Source organism: Colius striatus, chromosome 1 (assembly GCF_028858725.1).
Source record: "Colius striatus isolate bColStr4 chromosome 1, bColStr4.1.hap1, whole genome shotgun sequence".
NCBI lineage: Eukaryota > Metazoa > Chordata > Aves > Coliiformes > Coliidae > Colius > Colius striatus.
Window position 1 is genome coordinate 117,123,844 of NC_084759.1, and position 21,352 is coordinate 117,145,195.

Sequence of the window (21,352 nt, forward strand, 5' to 3'; positions counted from 1 at the left end):
ATCAAGATGTCTGCATCCATTTCAGCAGTTCCAGATGCCTTTGTATACAAAGAGGCACTTTTTAACACAATTTATTATTTTTCTAGAACAAAATCAGGGCAACTGTTTTGTTTTGCAAGCCTAAAAACTTGTATGCTTGGTTCACACATAATGTGTTATCCTTACTGATGAACAAAGTCTGAGAAGAAAAAGCTGGGTTGATCGGGCCATTAGTGCCTTTCTTTGCTAGCATAAAAAATAGTCTGTAGTTCACTTACTTTTTAGGCCTTTTGAATACAGTTTTAATCTAAAAATAGTTAACAAAAAATAGGTATTATAATAATAGTTACTATAAAATGCTTTTTTTATAAAATAATATATAATTATATAAATAATGATTTTCTGAGCTCACCTAGTTACCTGATATGAAAGCAAAAACTGTATTTTTCTTGTCTAAAGCTGAAATAACCCCCACTCAGACTGCAGGCTACTGTAAATTTCACTTGGTAGGGAGTTTTGAGAAGTATCTACCATGTTTTACTTGCCTTTTTTTTACAAGTATTTACCATTTAGACTATACAACCAAGGTTTCAGTTTGCTAATCAACCTCAAAGTGGCTGGTAATAGAATCCACTTGTTTTATTTCCATGGAGTTGTCAGTGCTATTAAGGAAAAACTTCAGTTCATGGCATAAACTGTCTACGAGAGACTGTGTAGTAGACAAAACCTGATTTTCAAACCCACCTGGACGTGTTCCTGTGCGACCTGATCAAGGTGAACCTTCTTTAGCAGGGGTTTGACTGGATGATTTTTAGAGGCCCCTTCCAACCCCCACCATTCTTTGATTCTGTGATTGGTTTTTACAGAAAAAATGTGATTTGACTTGCAGTTTTCCCCCAGGTTATGGGAGAATAAGGACTTGGTTTTATTTTGCAAAACTTTCTAATGCTATCATCTTGAAACAGAGCTACATTTAGCATATAACTACATGTAACTTTATAAACAAGTTTATACATTCATTGTGCATGTGTTTTATAGATAAATGATCAGTTAAAGAATCAACTTTTTCTTTTGTCGTTACATTTTTGGTTCTATACGAAGCTTCATGGTTAGAAGACACACAAACCAGCTGAGGTTATTCTCAAGCAAAGTCTGAAGACATGCTAAAAAGGAATGCCAGGTAAGCCTTTTTTTAACTGTATGAATTAAGATCTTGTGAAAATATTTGTGTTTGAACTGCAGAACTTGAAAATAGTGACTTTGTCAAACATATCTTATAATGCAAAATGAAATGGAAAAAGGCAACCTTGAAATAATATAAAATTGTCTACACAGCTTCTTGGAACTCTTATGTGTTGGTCTGCTGGCTCTGAGAAGTCCTGCATCCAAGATCCTGCAGAATTCTGACATTTCTAACTAGTTAATCTTTAAAAAAAAACCCAAAACCCTAAACCTAAATTAAAAGTATAATGGTGGTGTGCCCATGGGAAAACAACTTCTCATGCCCCTCTCTGCCCCAACAAAGTTATTAATTGCTAGAAAGATTTTAAATTGTCATTTGTGAAGGAGGATTAAACAGGTATATAGTTGGACCTACTGTCAGATACCTATCCTGCAGATGGTTAAATCAGAGAAGTCATGGGTGGTGGAGACTGACAGAAAAAGTGTCTCAAATGCTAAGAAAATAGGTTAGCTATACCACTATGAGTCTCTTGGTGTTGAAATTCTACTGGCATTACAGCAACCAAAAAGGTGATGACATCATCTACAGATGAGAGAATGGGAGGATGTGTATTTTAAAAGTTTATTAGAGGGCTGGTAGTATGATTTACAGAATAAATACTCTTGGAATTATTTAATGCTCAGTCATATCTGTGCCTGTTAAAAAGTCAAATCTGGAAGCATGCACAAGTTTTGAAAATAGCAATACAGTTGTATTTCAAGTTGTCTTTGAGGTCCACTCAGTGGGAGCTTATTTTTGCAGGCAGCTTCATTAGAACTGGTTATCATGTAGATGTTTCATGGTTCTACGAGTGAGTTTAAAGTCTGATACAGATGCAAAAAAAAGGTTAAAGCTTTTGGAATATTGAATAATGGCTTCAGTCTCATTGATACTGACAAATTTAGTATCTGCCACTGGAGTGGGCGTGCTGCCACTGGAGATATAGTTTCATGAGAGACATTTGATTTAATAGTCAACATTTTTTGTTTGCTTTATGCAGGAGGCCAGTTCTTTGTGTATATGGTTTCATTCTACTCAACTGTGTTGAGAAAAATGCTATAAAATATGCATAGAAGCATAAATTATTTTTATTTTGCTGTTTAAAACATAACTGAGGCATCACTGATTATAATCTGCCATTGGGACGTGGACCTTTTTAAGATGTTGGGGTTTTCCTCCTATAAATCAAAGTACTGGGTTTTGATCACATTTAGTTTTGGGTGATGAAGATATCTGTCAAAATAACACCACATTTTTGTAACGCTGTGGTTACAAAAAAGCTGGGCTGGAAGACAACTTAAACATTTTGGAAAGTCTGAGCATAAGTAAGTTTGTCATTCCAGTCACAGGGCAGCTGCCTGTGCTGTGTTTTTGCCTCTCAAGTCCAGGTGCATTGTGGAGTCTCCTTCTCTGAAGACATTCAAAACCCACCTGGATGAGTTCCTATGTGACCTACTCTAGGTGGCTCTGCTCTGGCAGGGAGGTTGGACTAGACGATCTTTCGAGGTCCCTTCCAGCCCTTGAGATACTGTGATTCTGCCACCAGCAACGGTGACCTCCAGGGAAGCTCCTTCATGTAAATACCCTGACTCTGCAGTGGACAGCAGCCAGGAGAGCTCGGGTAAGGGTCAGTTAACCACTTCAAACCCTTGGTACCATGAGGCAGGGACCAATTTGTCCTCTGTGGGTGGTTGCCACATACACCTGCTGCCAGGAAAGGGTATATGGGAGGCAGGGCATAACCTTCCTTGTAGTATGATAACTCGTAAATAACCCTTGCATTTCCAAACTACAAATGAAGGAGGTAGAAGGTAGGTGTTAAGTGCCAACATACTGAGGAATACGTATGTACAATTTATTTAAAATATTTTTTAACATACATATAAAAACCCCTCACTATTTATACAGCCTAAGATCTAGCAACATATACAAATACCGAGTCACTACAATACATGCTGAGGTAAGAACATACATTCTGGGAGAATACTCAAGCCAAACAAGACTGAAATACATTTTCTATCCATACGTTTTCACATGTAAGAGACCCATTAAATGTACCTCTGCTTGTATTGTGCACAGGAGAATTATAACCTTAAGTGTGTCATGCAACTTACATTTGGGAATCAATGTTTAACAGTTTGTAGCATACATTCTAAACCCAGCTGTTACATAGTCAAGTTTCTCGTCTTAGCCCTAGCAGGTAACACGTTCAAAGTCGAAAGCAGGGAGCAAAGCTTGGGACCAATTTCTTTCAGAAAAGGGACTTAAATCCTTAAAAACTTCCATTCCAGACAACAGCTCCTGCTGCTCACATAATGAAACAACTGTGTTGCAGATGCTTAAAAAATAACCCACTAAATTAAAATCACTACTTACACCATCTTAGCCCACAGTATACCTACCCACAGCTCTACCACACGTGGCCTACAGTAAAAATCAAATCATAGTGTGTTAATTTTACTGACTTGAACACACTCATTTATTTCTATGGTAGAATAATTTTTCTAAGCCTAAACTGGAACAGTTTGAGAATGCAGAGGTTCCTTAATTTGTTAGGAATGTGCAAACAAGTAACCTCCCACCTTTTGAAAGTAAAATAAGCTCATATAATTTTGAAGGCAGAGTTGCTGCTGATGGGTAAGAGCACTTACAGTTCTAACAAAAGAATTTATTCATTCTCATCCATGGAGAATGATTTATCAAAAACTTGTTGAATTGGGCTGCAAGGTAGCAGAGAGTATGTAACAACATATTCTGATGCTGAAACAGGCCACAAGTGATTTTGGATTACTGAGTTTATGTAGACTGCCTCTCCAAACAGATTCTCAATACTAAGTCAGGACACCGTAGTGGTGTGAAAAGATGGTAGCAGCCCTCTTGAACAGTTTTTAGAATTTCAGTTTGGATGTTTTCCACCTAGTTGAAGGACTCTGGGCAATAAACAAGGCTGACTTGAACTATAGCACAGAAACAAACAGTAAGCACTCAACTGGGCTAATGTGTAGGTAGGGGGTTTCACATGTATAAATTAGTTCAGCATCCTCCCAACAGTGTTGTTACAATAAAATTAAAGCTTTTTTATTGTGGTTCTTTTTCTGCTACTTAGGTTAAAAGCTGTGCTTTCTTTCTAACAACATAAAAAAGGCTGATATTACATCACAATTGTTTTCATTTCGTGATTACCTAGCTAAAACTAGTCTACATTACCCCAGACAAAAGACTGACTGCAATGTTTTCATGGTAGATAACACGAGAACATTCAAAGGATACAAATCCCATTACACACTTCCTCAATGGACACTCTTTGGAACAGTACTGGTTCTCTTGCAAATGTTTTGGAATCCTTTATACTTCCAATAAGAACAATCATAAGAAAAGGCCTAAGGCTAAATTCTTTTCAGTTGTGCTAAAACGTACCATATGTGCTAAACGTGTGTGTAACACAAACTGTGCACCATTAGAATATTTGTGTGCTTCCTTGAGCACTCACAAAACTATATACAAATCATTCTTTGCATATGCTCACATCTTAACACACAACACTAGCTACTCTAGGTGGGGTGCAGGGCAGGGGGACAGGGAGAACCTTTCTGAATTCAGTTACCTTGAACACCTAGATACTTTTTGCACACTGACCATCAGGGAAGTCTGAATTTGAGGCAGATGCTATTCAGACCAGCCTTCACATAGTAGGGGGAAAATGCAAAAGCAGCTGCCATGTGGTTGCTTGCAGGACTTAAGTCTGTGCCTCTGGATACCTTGGAAAGGACAAGACTGAGTGGCTTAAGGAGATGAGGCAGGAAACAGCAGATGCAGGAAAACAGCAGTAGCGGGAACCTTCTGAGAAACACTCATGATGATTCCTAATCCTGTGAACAACAGCTGAAATAACATCATTTAGAGTCAAAACTGTTTTATGCCATGAAGTTAACGGGATTTTTGCCATCAATCCTGATTGATAGTAGCTTTTAAAGTCCAAAGTTGTGCAAGGCATTTTATAGGGTAAAATGAGTTTTAGAAGCTATAGTGCTTATATACTCACCTTAGAACATTAGGAGCTTTGGGTTTTGGTTTTTGGGGTTTTTTTTTCCCCCTAGAAATAGTACCATGAGCAAGAAATTATTGGCTTTTGTACTTCAAACTGTTTCTCCCAATTTATCATTCACATCTTTGAATTACTGAAGCTAATCTTGAAGAGTTCTTCTCTCATGTCTGACAGACAATTGTACAGTAGTAATAAAAAAGTCCAAGGTTTTGCAGGAGACAGGCTGTAATTACACAGACAGCTGAAGGAAAGGCAGAATTGCTGGTTTCCCAGACCTCCGATACCACATCATTTGGTTCAATGTTGTATTATTTAAGACTAACAACACCAAAAAAGAAAAAAAAGCAATTAAAGAAATGAGTCAGCTTTACGGAACTGGCTTTTAAAAACAAGCCATCATTGTACCTTACTTGTGAGCTAACTGAGTTCATCCTTACTCCCAGTGGAATGGGCCACGCTCTGTGGTACCTGGTACACCAACTCGGTGGCAGCCCCTGGCCCCAGCTGCCCCTTTGGTGTATCGTACAGCGCCTGTGCTGAGGACGTGCTGTCTGTCCTGGATAAGAGTTTATTATAAGTTCCAACCACAGGAGGAGCTGGATTCCCTGCAGCTTTGAAGGTGGAAATGGGAGGAACGCCAAGAGCTGTGCTGGGATGGCTGGACATGTCCATTACGATTGGAGTTGCATACTCTGGTCCAGTTATAGGTAGTGGTTCAGCATAAGCGTGGTAAACTTCTTGGATGGGAGAGTTGTAAGGGTCCAAATCAGCGTAACTGGCTTCTTTTCCTTCCTCTGGTTTAAAGGTTGATCTCTGATGAAGTGTGCCAACAATTCCTCCCACCAGTGGCTGAGCATACTCTGTGTTGTGACCCCAAGGAAACAAAATAAAACTGCACTTAATGACTGGCATCAGTGGCATCATATTAAATACAACCTGTCAACAGCATCACATTCTAGCCCAAAAGAGTGGTACATCTGCCTCTTTTTTCCAAAGTGGCACTGGCAGACAAAAAGTAATTTCCACCTACTATTTAAAGTTGTTTTCCATGCTGTCAGTCTGCCTTCAAGATTTTTTAATTGTTCTTCCCTGCTAAATTAGAATTACATGAAATTCTCCTGCCTGGCTTTGGATAAAAAGTGGTCCATGGGGCTGTCCTGACAGGGAAGCCTGCAGGTGCTCACCTAAGATATTTCAGTTCAACAGCTATTCTGAGTTTAAAAAGCTGGAGGTGAGAAACCTAGCTAGCTGAACAAAACGTGACAAGCAGCTAAGGAGAAAAGTCATTCTGCCTGATGTGAAGCCATAATTCTTGCACATCTGCATGTAAGCCCAGAGCCAAAGGCACAGTCAGTCATCTTCCTCTAATGACTGGTTCACCAAGGAATGGGCATGTGCTCTGATCAGTAACTTTTCCTAGATCAAAAGAAATATTCAATCTGTACAGTCAGCATAGGGAACCAAGTGCCATGTTTCTCATTTGTGGATAAAGATAACACAGTGAAATTAATTCCAGTGCATGAAAACAAACAAACAAAATCCTTCAACCCTTTTTTGGAGTTTAAGAACAAGTAAAGAAACTTCCATTTACTGCATTAACTTAGGCAAGTGTCTATCCACAGCACATCAAGCCAATACATACTTTTATGACAGTCTGAACCTGCACTTTAAGAAACGCACTTACCGACAGAACTATTCGTTTCTCCTCCGCTGCCTAAAACAAACAGAAATAAATGTAGCCAAATTCCTGACATTTCTTGGAATGTCATATATATATATATATATAAATAAAACGTGTAGCACTCTATTACTTGTCCCACAAAACCAGGAAAAGGTACCTGCGGACTCTGTTTGCAGCATTGTTGGGACTTCTCTTGGTCTTAGGTGACTAATTTCACTGCTGCTGTAGCGGACGGGAGTTTCTTCATGTTCCGTCGATTTGGTCGGGAGAAACTGCTTCATTCCTTTCCACCAGCCTTCACATGGATTTAAAAAAGGAAACGCCCAAGATTGCATAGAAACTGTGTTTTAAGCTACTAAAATAATTTAAGAGCACAGCTTGTATTTCCTGCTAGCAGGTAAACAACTCCATGATAAGTATTTGCATGACCCAAAAGGTTACAAGATATTGTAACATTTTTGGGTAAAGGGAAGATTCAGAGGTGACATCTCATCCAATCAACTTGCTCCCCCTTCAAACACCTGCACAATTGCTGCAGTCTAGTGAGCAGTTGGGACTTGCAAAAACTCAAATAAAGAGGATTTTAACTTCACTGGAAATGAAAAGGGGTGACTGACTGTTGTTGTGAGCGTTTCCTTTAGAAAAGGCGGGGGTGGCGGTTTTGTTTTATCACTCCAGCCCTCCAGTAGATGGAGCCATTCTCATTTTGCTGTCCATTAAAGTATTTCATGCTGGCTGGAAGAGACCATGCTGTAAGGAAAGCCCAAGAAAGAGGAGATCCAAACCCCCCAAAGATCGTTTTAACAAAATTTGAGAGAGCCCGTGAGAGAGGACAGACAAGAGGTTCCACAGAGAAGTGCAGCAAAAGTATGTGTTTCACCACATTTCCTTTTAAAACAGACCTGCGTACTGAACATTTAAATTTAACCAAGCAGGAACGAATCTGGCATGTTCCTCACTGACATCCAAATACAGTATATTTTTAAGTCTAACCTCCTAAGACAACAATACCCTGACCTATCAGAAACAGACATGTAATAAATACGGTCATTAAGAGGTTTCTTGTCTACAGGACAAGACATACTTAAAACTGCTAGTGAGCAAAACAGACGGATGTGGAGCAAAGCAGAGTCCTTCAAGCAGCACAAACCCCGCTGCTGCTGCAGCAGCCCTTTCTGCTGGAGCACAAGCATTTTCGGGACACTTGAAGTGTCGCTTAGCAGAATTGTCTGACCTCAAGTTAAGGGGGCACAGGGTAGTAGGATGAAAACTGTGCCTGAAATGTGCTGCAATCCCACATGCTTACTAGGGCAAGGAAGCCAGACAAAAACTTGACAGATCTTACATGTTACAATGAAAGATTTCTTTCCCAGGACAAAAGAGTCCCAAACAGATGATTACCAAATGTATAAAGACATTCCTCACAAATTCTTTTTCCCCTGGTGTTCTATACTTATTTTTTTACTAAAAAAACCCCTAATACTGTAAGCTCTAACAGGAAACAGTGCATTTTATATTTCTGAAAAGAAAAACCCATAAAATAAACAGAGAACAAATCAGTTAAGTCTGTCCAGAAAGGAAATTCAGCATATACCTACTATATCATATACTACTATACCTACATCAGTTAGCAGTAAAGAAACTTCTGCTTGTAGAAATTGCCTGTGTTACTGCAATCTGAAATATGCAGCAAACAGAAAATGTCAAGTAAAGGATTTCATAAAGCCATGTTTGTTGTTACCTGCACGATCCCAGTAAGGTAGATCATAAGTACCCTCTGTTTTTTTCTTGCTGTGAAAAAAAGAAAAAGGGGCTATTTTAGGTAGTGTGCTTATCAGAAGATGCATTACTTAATGCTCAAGAACTATCACCTTGGCTGTTAACTGGTCCTCAAATTTAAAGCATAAGCACCAGTAACTTGGCTTGCCATCACCAGTCTGCTGCTACTGGAGAATCAGTTTTCAGTAAAAACATTTCTAATGAAGATAGTTACAAAAAGCTGCTTTCACTGTCCCTGCTATAGAGAATAACATTCTGAAAAAGAATCCTTCCACAAGCATGGACTACATCGTCCCCATAGCGATACATGCAGCATTTCCTTCCCACACACCAGGCTCACATTCATTCCAAGCACTTGATTAATCTGTTCATTTACCGGTTTCTCCAATGCCACGCACAAACTAAGATAAGAATCAGAGTAGTGAAGACCATCACCAGCACTGGAACCAGAACTGCTGCCAATGCCACATCTGAAAGCCATTAAATTAAGTGGTGTCAGACAGGAGAGCTTCTCACAAATCAGGTTTTAATTTGAAAATTACTTGAGTAAAGCACATAGTTTTCACGTATAGCATCTAGCACACCACGTCTCTGCTGGCTGCTCCTGTAGTATACATGTCCAAAATAACATTTAGCTCTTCTACATGTATGCACAGCTGGTATTTTTGCTAGGGTTTTCATCAAAACAGACAGATCTGTTTCAATGCCAGTAAGACTTTTCTGTTTGTTTGGTGTGGTTTAATCCCAGTCAGCAAACTAAGCATCACCTGGTCACTCGCTTGCTCACACCCCCCGCAGGACGGGGAGGAGAATCAGGGGGAAAGGTCAAACCCATGGGGTGAGAAAATGAATTTAATAACCAAAATTAAAGAAAAAATTATAACAACAATTTAAAATAATGAAAATAAAGAGAGACAATTAAAACCCCAAGGGGAAACAAACCCCAAATCCAAGTGCTGCCCAATGCCATTGCTCACCACCCCGATGACTGATGCTCAAGCAGCGTTGTGCACCTCCTCACTACCTCCCTTCCAGTTTCAATACTGGCCATGATGGTCTATGGTATGGAATATTCCTTTGGCTAGCTCAGGTCAGCTTTTCTGGCCCTTCTCACCCCCAGCTTCTTGTGCCCCACCTCAAGCGCACATCCTGGCAGGGAGAGGTCAAGCACATAAAAGGCCTTGTGCAAGCCCTACTCAGCAATAACCAAAGCTTTCCAGTCATCATCATTCTTTTCAGCATGAACCCAAAACCTAGCCTGAAAATCAACTCTATCCCGGCCAAAACGAGGTCACCATTAGAACAATGTATTTTATCATTAACAAGCAAAATCAAAGGAGCCCAGGAATATGCATACACTTAAGTTTAAACCTCCTATAAGAAGGAAATACTACAGTACCTTAACAGTTAAGAATAACCAGCCTATGCTAGGTCTGCATTTGACAGGAGACCATCGTGTCCCCTGCAATCCAATGTACACTTCACTAATGCCTACATCAGCAGTGATCTTGCTCCCTTTCCTGACAATTTTCTTTGATAAATGAAATGATGATGCCATGTTTTTTGAATGTTGTGCCAACAAGACTGCTCCATAAAAGATGAGCTGTGTCAAAAGTGTTTTGTCCTAAGCAATTATCAAATTGAATAACAGAGCACATACAGCTGATTAATTCTGAAGGGAAGTCAAGTTGCAACTTCTCCTTCTGACAAAATTAGTTCAGTAATTAGAACTGAACAAGTTTTGAAAGATGGAACTTAATATACATATGACTTGGAAGATTGTTTTTGTTTCTGCATGCAGTATGCAACTGTGCATTTTTTAATGTTTAATAACTGTTAGGTATAAAAAAGATTGATAGTCTACTATAATGGATTAAAAGACGAGAAAATTTCAGTTCAGGAAGCACACTTAAATATACGACTAAATACTGTAAAGAGTTTTCAAACACGTCTAGTGCTTAATTGCAGATACCTTTGGTTACACTTGGAGTCACGGTGGTGTTTTTTATTTCAGGTGTGAAAGTTGTTTTATCTGTCTGCAATGAAGTCTTCACTGAATAAATTAAGTCATCACTGGAGTCATCATCGTTGTTGTTATTCTTGTTCTGAGGTGGTGGTGGCATGGTGATTTTAGGAGCACGGCCTTTAGAAGAAAAGAATTTTACAAAGAGGTTTTTAAGTGCTACTTTCCCATGTTCCCTTTTCAGAAGATGGTTAGAACAGTTTGCTCCAAAGCTTTTGTTCATAATGAGGAAAAAGAACCATTCAATAACATGGAAAGCAAGTGGCTTGTCTCTTTAGAAACACTGTTTTCTAAATTGTCTTGTGTATGTGTAGTCTAGGTATTTTCCAGGTGACATGTACGACCTTTGGAAGAAATTCGGAATTATTAGTTACAGAAAGACTGTGCAGCTAAGAAGTACTTTTTTTGCCTTGAAAATATACCCACAATGTAGTCTTTGCCAAATTATTTTACTGCTTGTCTTGCACAGTTGGAAGATGTTCAGCTGCCTTACCTATACTAAACTGACATCCTAGAAGTTCTACTTTCATTGCAATTTTCTGGTGCCATTTTAAGGGGTTAATCCTAAAGAAGCGTGCAATAATAGGTGGAATGAAATTATTGCGAACTTCCTGGTACAGTTCAGTGTTCCCTTGAAATACCTAGAAAAAAAAAATAGACAAACATTAAGTTACACAAAAGCAATAGCAACTAAGTAACTACAACCAATTTTGATCATTTTTATTTAGAAATAATAAGCAGTGCAGGATCCTGAAAACCCAGCCCAGGACAGTGCTGCTGCCTGCACTCAGCCCCTAAATATACAACTAAATAAAAGGAAGAAAGGGGGTGTTTATGTGGATGCACACAACTACTTACTTCAGGATAAAGGTATCATGCAATCATCTACCACTACTCCCCAGGCAATGAACCGCTTTTAAAGATATCTCTCACCTTTATGGCACTGAATGATTCTTGCTCAGGCCTCTGTGGTACTTTGCACTTTACAAATATCTGTAGGGCTCGCAGTTGTGACCACGCTAAAGCAGGAATTAGGCACTGCCTTCACGCAGCCTAATAGTTAAAAGCATAGTCTGTCCGGGTACTGGGTACTGCATTTATGGGAAAGCATGAAGAGACACAGACAAGTCTGTAACCACACTGTCCTCTAGTGGTTGCTGACTACAAGGGCTGGACCACAAGCAACATAAAAGGACTCAGGTTCTGAACACAAGAGCTCTCTTTTCAGAGTCTCATGCGGTTCTGGAAAAGAAAAGCAGAGTCTTTGCAGAATGGGTGGTCCTTCACTGCTGGTCCTAGCGTACAAACAACTGATCAAAACCCTACAGAATGGCTTCGTCGGGTTGACTTTTAAGTCAAGTAAACAGATGGTTGCTGTATGGTGCAGCGTAACCACACCAACAAACTTACAGCTACTCCCAGCTACAGGATTTGCTGCATCCCAGTAAGCCATCCCTTCTTTGAGAGGATGGGTTTGGTGTCATGTCTTCGTGTTGGAAGTCAACCAACTCTCTATGTTAGTGCACAGCAATTGGGCTTTGGCTGTGCAAATGCTGCTCTAGTGCAACACGTCATCACAGAGGTGACCGTAAATAAGATGTTTAGGTTTAAAGCACTGATACAGATACTGCAAATCATAATGGACATAGAGCAGAAGAGAATGATGGCATCTGTCTGAAAAATAAGTGTTATGATGAATTTTCTGCTCACTCACACCACTTGGCAAACAAGAAAGCAACAAGCATTGTATTTTTTCACAGCTGATGTGTCTGTATAAAATGGAGCAGCCAAGAGTTTTTATGATACTTCTGAACAATGCAGGTGGATGGTGTTTCAACCTTAATACTCAAGATGGGATTTTTGCCTTGCATTCCTGTGTTTAACTTTTTGTAACAAAATTACTAGAATATCCCTACAGGTTCGAATAAAAACATTTATTCCATGAAACTATCCATTTAAAACCCAAAAAACCCTCAGACAACTCCAGGGACCTTTAAGGGACTCATAGCTGGGCTCCCTGACATGCATAGGAGGTCTCCACTCTCAAAAGACATACAGGCCTCATTACTATTACTTACACATAAGTATTTGGGTTTGTCTTTACATGGGCATTAATATCTGCACATTGGAAAGCAGTGACTGATCAAATAGGCACAACTGAGTTAGGCACAGAAAAACAAATCACTTATTTAAATGCAGTACTTCATGTTTGAGTGTATTGAGGTTTTTCTACATTTGAAATTAATAACCAGCATTTTCATCTTTATGTATCCAAGGAACACCATGGAACTAACTGTTGACCTGTTCACATTACTGAAAACCTAGGCAGGCAAACACCAGTGTATGCCTCACAAGTGTGTAGTCTTTGTTGTTTCCTAACTTACCACAGTGCAGATTTACAAGCACAGGGCTCTTGATGATATTTGTCCTGCTCAGAATTTAAGCTCATTGTTCTTAAATACACTTAGCAGCAATGAATTAAGACAGATTACATGTAAGGGCAACTGTCTGGGGTTATTTTGGAAATAAATGAGTAACGCAGAGCGGTCACAGTTTGTGTGTCCACAGAAGATGAGTTCCAATTTACAGCCACTTTTCCCCTAAAGCAGGGCAAATGTTGGTGGGGTGTTTTTTTATTTTTTTTAGGCTTATAGGCTTGTAACTCGCCAGAAAATGATGTGTTTTGGTAAAGATGCAAAATAAGAAACAAACTAGAGCAGTGACTCTTTGAGGGAATGCATCCAGCCCAAACTGCTGTAGTGTATCCACATTTGTGCTGTGCCTGCCAGCACCCACTACTAAAAGAAAGTGCAAACTGCATCTGGCTACCTGAGCAATGAACACAGATCATACATTCACAGAATGGTAGGGGTTGGAAGGGACCTCTAGAGATCATCTAGTCCAACCCCCCTGCAGAAGCAACTACACCTAGATCAGGTTGCACAGGAACGTGATGTTACAGATTAGGAAAACGGGTGCCCAACACCGACAGTTAGTCTCACTTGAGGTTTCTGAGGTTGAGCACGTTAACAGTCAAGGCAAGAAGAACGCTGACTATTATCTTCACGAAAAAGAAAGTATTTCTTTACTGCAGGCTTTTTTATACATCAGAGCTTTTGCTGTCAAATGTTTCGACAGTAACTTTACCTGCAGCTCAATTTTTTTTGCTCTTTAAATTTTTTGGCACAAAGAAATTTGCATCAGACCTCAATATAGCGGAGGTCTTTTGCTGAGAAATCACCTTCTTATTCCATTTATTCTCATACTCTTTTCATTTAACTCTGTGCTGTTAAACAAAACTTTTCCAACACTGCAACTTTGACCTGTCATTTCTCCCCAATTCTGAGCATTTTATGTTTTCATATACAAAAAAAATTTTAAAGCTTTTTTTGAGCAGCAACTGATCTCTAGAAGCTGTTTGCAGAGAAAGAGGAAAGCCTTGGAAAAGCTTCTAGTCTCCTAACAATGTTAGGAATTTTAAATATTTTCCTTTTTAAATGGAGAATAGCACCTCCTGGTTTGTCTGGTGTGCAATTACATACAGCTCAAAGGGCAATGAGTTTCCACTACACATCCAAAAGCCAAGCGGCATCATGTGACATGATGTCAGATAGAGGAAAACTTTGCTATTTTGAAGTCTAAGAGATCAACCATACTGAACCCTGTCAGCTGACCACAGTTGGCACTTCCTAGATACATGTGGTTCCTCATGCATTGTACCTAGTGATACAAAGAGTGCAAAAAAAAGATCTGTTGCCTCTTATTTCAAGCTCGACAATTTGTTTCATTTCATGAACTTGCACAAAGAACAACATGCTCGAAAGGCAACAGCTGCAAAGGTTTTCTAAGAACATAACCAAACTTATCATGAAGCCTAACTCTGGGTGGCTTGCTAACTGAGATTTTATTTTATGGCCAGAAGAGGGCACTTTAAAACTAGCAAAAGATTCCAGATTTTTAATATTTTTCCTTGACTACTTCAAGTAGTTCTACTTCGCACTAACAGTTCACATGTAGGTTTCATAGAAATAGGCCAGCCCCAACGGTTAAGTCTCCTCCTTTCAGGAAACTTTCCTACTGTGATAATCTTCAGTGTTCAAAACCCCCTTAATTTAACAAACAAGATATTTCAACCTTTTGCTTTATATACCAGAAGCTACACCCTACCTTGAAACATTCTTAACCATCAGTAAACAGAGGAAGAGTCAAGTACAGATAAAGACTCTTTCTTAAGACCAGTTGCTAAAAAGTTACTAGGTTCCTAGTTACTATTATATGTATGTAACACCAAAGGCCTGTGGAAGTAAGGTAAATTCCATTCAAGGATTTTCAGAAAAAGAAAGAAATTCTAGTTCCAGTCAGGTTACCAAGAATTTTCTCATTTGTTTAAGGAAATCTGATCCCAACCACCAGAAAGATCACATAGGCCATTAATCTCATTTTACTGTCTATTAAATACTGCAAAAGTGTAAACACGGGGTAAACAAGATTATCTTGCCACTAACACCAGGTAATTTTTCCATGTGGTAAAGTATCTGCAATCTGAACATACCATTTCATTTTTTTAAGAAAACTCCCCTCTGCAAGGGCTGTTCTATTACACAAAAGACTTTTCAAGTATTTTGTAAGAAACATTACAGAAAATGGAAAATTACACATCCCCTAATGTTTATTCTGTAACCACAAGAGGACAAGAAAGTTACTTAATGCTTCCTCACCGTACCAAAATTAGTTGTATTTGCAACTGTGATATCTCCATAGAACATACCTAGAGAGCATGTGGTACTTTTACCTTATCTTTATCTGCGCCAGGTTCTCTGTATACTGTCCACTTCTGGGCATCATCACTGTATAAAATTCTGTAGGCTGAGATGTAATAGTAATACTCTGCTAAGGTAGATCCAGTAGTTATAATACCTGCAAAAAGGAAAATGCCCACTTAGACAAAATAACGGTACCACTTTGTGGAAATTAATAGATCGGTTTTTGAATCCAGAGTTACACAGTTGGAATCTCCACTCATCCAGTTACATTTCAAAAAGTTTATCCAAGGTGTCAGCATCTGAAACTTCTACCGTGACTGAAACTTAATAAACATTTTACTTACTTTTGTATTTTAATCCTCATGATAGAACCTTGCTAAGCATTTTCCCGTTTCTTGACGTTCATTTGACTATGGCCCATTCCTGTCTCCAGTCCCTGAGACAGCAGCACTCTTCCCCTGCTCTTGTACTGCCAATCTTAACACCACTGAAAGAACTGCAGCTTCCTAAAGCTGATGCTTCATCACAGCAGAAAACTCGCATGGGAAAGCTGTTTTGTAAATGCTTATTAGCACAGGAATTAGAGGAGTCATGTCAAATCCAAATAGTCCCCAGGGAAGTAATAACAAAGGCTGCTGGTAAACTGGAGTTGTTTAATGACAGGAAGCCAAGCTGCTGATAGCAGGGTGTGCAGCTGAGTTTACAAAGACCAACTTGTGCATTTGAGGAGACAAACCCAAAGTGATCAAAGGGAGATGTATCTCGGTAGACATAAAGCCCAGGACTTTATAAAGCATTTTCCCTAAAGCCACTTTAAGTCAGATTGCAAACATGGCCATTAACAACTGCCAATTACCTTTGAACAGTTAAAACAGAAAACACAAAGGTTAGCACAGAAGATATAATAGCTGCACTGCCACTACTTAGGTTACTGAAGGTAACCCACAAATGCAAATTCCTCAGTGCCCTCATGGCAATCAATGGGAAGAGGTAATCCTGAGCCTGCTTGCTCAGCTCCCAGAATGTCAAGCAAACCGTCTGGAGCAGATAAGGAAAGAGCACCTCCAGCTGCCCCTCCAAATAAAAATGGCTACTGAACACATGACAGGTGGCCCATCAAAATCCCTGTGAAAGAGCAGAGTCTAACCTAGACTCAGGCTGCAGCAGTCTGTACTGTTTGGTCTGTTTGTTGAGGGAAAGCACAAGATTGCTGAGGGGACTACCATCCCCAACTCTGAGCCCCAGTTCCACTTCAGACAGGGTTCTGAAGGGGAGGCTGCCAGTTGGTTTACTCTGTCTGCTGCTTACTTCACACTGCACTGCAATTGCTCTAGTCTCCACTGTTGGATTCACTACAGCCACGATGGGCAGTAGGGAAAAACTAGAAACTTAAGTCAGTACACCTGCACCAGAGGTACCACTGGATTGAGCTGACTGCATATGGATTTGCAGCTCCAAGGAGACAATCAGCAGGCAAAGGAAAGCATTGTGGATGCAATAAAACCACAGGAAACACTTCAACAAATTCTGATGGAAGACATGTTTTCTACTATGAAACCCCACCTGTTCAACTCTTAACTCCAGGGTCCTCAGTATATTAGCCAGGACATGGAACGAACTTAGCTGTAACGGTAGTTACATGTCACCTGGCCTTTATCTAGGACTGAGCACTGGAAAACAGGTGTCAATAACCAAACTTTTTTGAATACTGCTTAAAAGCCACATCAGATTCACTTACCTGTTATTCTCTTTTCCTTATTCAAGTCAATCTGCAACCACTGATATTCATCATTGATAAAAGCAGCCCAAGGAGGACCAACCCTTTTTAATCTGGCATTTTCAGGTTTCCAAATGTTCACTTGTCCTGTTTGGTCAGACCATTCAAGAATAGATGATGCCGTGATCTGGGAATCAGGGATTACCCCAGATTCCATCCCCAGTGTGCCATAGCAACCTGAGCAACAGAAAAGATGAAGATACAAAATGAAAATTCATGTCACACAATTATTGGAGTTGTTTAAGACTCGACATGCAAATATTAAATTGCCATCTAAATTTATTCCATAACAACACTACCAATAAAACACACTTGTCTTCTGCTTTCTAACAGTGATGCTGGAAACAGATCTGTGGTCACGAGTATTCCATGCTTCATATCTGCTCAAAAATAATGTGACTATTTTCTCAATCACCACTCACACAGAGCACTAGACAAAAGCTTTGGGAGAGCCATCATGGTTTAAGAGTGTGTACGGTTGATGCAGGAATGGGAAATGGACTACTTGATCATTCATTCCTTTTTTGTGTCTATATAACTTCTTGGTTTTTAAATCGACCTCAGGATCACATTGTTAATTTGAATAATACACCAAAGCATGTAGGAAGCTACATCATAATCCTGGCCTTAAGCTCAAACACATCCCTGAAATAAGTTATATTTTTTGTCACTATTCTCAGTAAACGTTTCTTCCCGTGTTACTTTCTGCTAATGGCCAAGAAACAGCTTCTAAATTCTTGGCTGACTTTCCTCCTGGCTAGTTGATATCCATTTGCTCTTTGCTAAAATCTTCTTCTGTGGTGCCAACAGTCTTCTCCTGTCACACATGTATGCCTCAGATGTATCAGAAGAGAGCAATCTTTGCTACCAGTCAGCCTGAAAAACCCAGCCTGGCTTCCCTTGTGCTGTGAGCTCCCCCTCAGCCCACCGATCCCCTGCAGCTCTCCTCTGCACCAAGGCCAGGCCCCCTCATCCCTCAAGAGGCGTAAGTGGCAGAGTCCGTGGGCCACCAGATCCCACACAAGGCTTTGCCCATGTCCTGTGTGATAGCACATTGTCTTTACTGGATGTACTTCACCTGCTACAGCACAGGATCACATTTGCACTTCATTAACTGAATCCTTTCCCTCATCTGTCATTTCCATCTGAGGTGCTACTTGTTTGAAGTAGAAATGCCTCAGTCTCTACGTGCACAACCTTTTACTTTTCGCTCTGTGATTATTCAATTAATTTCTGTTACTCAAGTCTTCAAGTGAGACAGGTATTCCTGTACAAATAGTTTAATTTTCCTCTGCACTGACCACACTTCCAACATTAATACTCCTCTATTTTGGACCAAGCAATGAAATAAACTATTACAGAAGAACCACACTAGTAATTTCACTAGTCTGATAAACCTAATTTGAGGAAACCTAATTTGAGGAAATTAGAGAGTCCTCTTTTTCCTTCAGCTAACTCCCAGACCACTCAACTACATACATTTTAATCTAGACTTGCATGTTGTCTCTAGCTTATTAAATAATTTCTCAAATGTGTCACTGAAATCCAGATGGTGTAGATCAGCGTTTTGTCCTCTCTCTTCATATTTCCAGGCCATTTAATTACTTTCATATTTTGAAAGACAAAAAGCCCAACAAACCCCGCCTTAATGCCCTGTGTTTAATATTCTCCATGAATAAAGGTCACCAGACATTGAATTTCTTCTTCCAGCTCTTGCAAAAGTCTGGGAGAGAAATTACTTGAATATTATGTGGATTATATTTTATAATTTTTGCTTGTTTGTAGACATTTCAATCTCCAAACACTCCTGCACATCAGATTCTTGCCTTTAAATCCCCATTCAATATCACTTTCATTTCTACAATAGGAAAAGTATTTGTTTATTTTTAAGGAGTATGTGTGATTTCCTTCCTCTTTTTTTGTTTTTAACTTTACAGTAAACAGGCATAATGCCTTTGTTAGTGGTTTATGATTTTTTTTTTTAATATTGTTATTAAAACAGTTAAATGAGATTAAGGAAAGGCCACTGTCTTCACCATGCTTCCAACATCTATTCAAAGACTGTATTTAAAGTGACTTACAAAAAAACTAACTTCCATTTAGGAAATTATAGCTAATTTATTTGAAAAATGGGTAATTGATAGAAAGTAAAACCACATAAAGGGGTACAGCTTTAAAAAGATGCAAAACTTGTTACACCAATAAGCACCCTGGTACACATTTATGAAACCATAGAATCACAGAATGCTAGCTACTATAGAAAAACATAGCAGCCAAGAAGGAACACAACTTACATATATTATAGACCAGAGCCCAAGATATGCCCTTCCAGAGCAAGACAGGTAAGTAATTTATCACATAGCAGTCAGTTGCAAGAATACGGGGAGAGAAAGTTGTGGAATCATTTTGGGATTTCTGCTGGCTTTCTTGGTGGGCAAGAAGGGAAGTGTAAGGATTAAACCTGGAAAAAAACCCCTAGAATGCACCACTGGTACAAACCAAGAGCAGCTTGCCCAACTCTGCTTTAGCTGTATGTGTAAAGTGTGGGAGTCAAGTCAAACTATAACTGATGATTAATCATCAAGATAAGCCAGTAAACCCAATTAAAAAATATACATTACTGAGGAATACAGTTTAAAAGAACTAGAAGACAAATTAAGAAATAAAATACCTGCACACTTAGTTCTTCTCACAAAATCTGCATGAAAGTATCAACATGTAATGCATGTGATAATGCTTACCGCTCGTCTTAAATGTGAAGAGACTTGTGGATAAGGGTCCCCTGCAGAGAACAAAAGAAGATTTTTTTTTTGTGGTAGACAGTGAGGAAGACTGAAAAAAAAACTGTCTTCAATTTATTTTTCTTGTCTGAGTGCTTGCCACTGAAATCTACTGGATGTATGCCTAAAGGAGCACTTCACCATTTCCTGCCACTGAGCTGCAGCACTTTTATTTTAGTACATTTTTTCAACTGAAATCTAGTCCAGAGATACCAAATTAAAGGCTTTCAAACAAACTTTTGCCCAACAAAATTCTCATTAAACAAAACTTTGCAGAATTTGGAAAGTTAATCCTTATAACCTAGAGGTTAAAGACACCTGGTAAAACAATCACACCACAGCGAAAGAGCGTTGTGAGAACCTGACAGAAGAGAACCTGTCTGTGGAACATGCAGCTCCGTTCACTGAAATTACTCTCACAATGAGACACTACCAAGTAAAGAAGAATGTTGGAAGTACACTTACACTTTTGAGGTGACATTGTTAGCCAGGGAGCCTTCATAGTATGGAATGCCCTTGCTGATTACAACGTTAATTTGGCCACCCAGAGTGTTTGACACAACGCCTGCGTGAACACCAGCCATACAAAGTGATGATGACTTGAAGGGGAAAAAGAAAAAAAATACACCAAGTTGTAAAGAAGTTAAATACTACACTGTATATTGTAAATGCTACACTGTCCAGTCTTTGCTATGATACTGTTCTTATTTAACTGTTATTCTGTTATTTAGAAACCATTCATCTTTTATCATGACATTTACAAAAACACAAAAAGAAGGTCCCACATTTCACTGCATCCTCATCCAGCTGTATTTGGAACGTAACTCTTGTAAATAAATAAGCTCAAACAAACAGCAAAGTAAATCAGTCTGAGAAAGTCAGGCAGCCAGACTTTCAGCCTACATCAGACAACAGAAATTGAGCACAGAAATACATAGGAAACTTTTTAGTAGGAAGCACATTGAAAGTATGTTTATTCATTTTCTCACAGTTAAGAAGCGATGCGCTGCACATTTTTTAGCTTTTAGCTGATGGGTTATAGTTTTTGTCTTACCTCCTGGTTAAACATGGTTTAAACATCCAGCACTCCGACCTATTTAAACCCACAGTAATCGGTGTATACAGTTCATTCCAAAGAAGCAGATTACCTTGGTTGTATGGCTTAACAGAAATCAGTTACATAAGTTTTTGCAGGACATACTGTTGTTCTCTCCCTGGATGACTGTTAGGCCAGATCCACTAACAAAGGTGCCAGTGACACCCCCATTCACTGCAGGTGAGCTGTGCCATAGAGAGCAGGACT

At 39.3% G+C, this 21,352-nt stretch overlaps 1 protein-coding gene across 3 annotated transcripts in view; it reads right to left on the reverse strand.

The window, feature by feature from the left end:
- Positions 1 to 2,756: 2,756 nt before the first annotated feature.
- Positions 2,757 to 21,352, reverse strand: part of DCBLD2 (discoidin, CUB and LCCL domain containing 2) — a 95,426-nt gene continuing 76,830 nt past the window's right edge. For 2 of the 3 annotated variants that reach the window (XM_062004378.1, XM_062004364.1), the window contains exons 6-16: positions 20,515 to 20,648; positions 20,011 to 20,051; positions 17,231 to 17,446; positions 15,522 to 15,646; positions 11,223 to 11,370; positions 10,679 to 10,849; positions 9,083 to 9,176; positions 8,669 to 8,718; positions 7,085 to 7,222; positions 6,931 to 6,960; positions 2,757 to 6,106 (exon numbers count right to left, since the gene is read on the reverse strand). In XM_062004378.1, coding sequence (XP_061860362.1) covers positions 5,664 to 6,106; positions 6,931 to 6,960; positions 7,085 to 7,222; positions 8,669 to 8,718; positions 9,083 to 9,176; positions 10,679 to 10,849; positions 11,223 to 11,370; positions 15,522 to 15,646; positions 17,231 to 17,446; positions 20,011 to 20,051; positions 20,515 to 20,648 — 1,590 coding nt within the window. In that variant the 3' untranslated portion in view covers positions 2,757 to 5,663. The remainder of the gene's footprint in view (positions 6,107 to 6,930; positions 6,961 to 7,084; positions 7,223 to 8,668; positions 8,719 to 9,082; positions 9,177 to 10,678; positions 10,850 to 11,222; positions 11,371 to 15,521; positions 15,647 to 17,230; positions 17,447 to 20,010; positions 20,052 to 20,514; positions 20,649 to 21,352) is intronic. The other variant, XM_062004370.1, reaches the window with a different exon arrangement.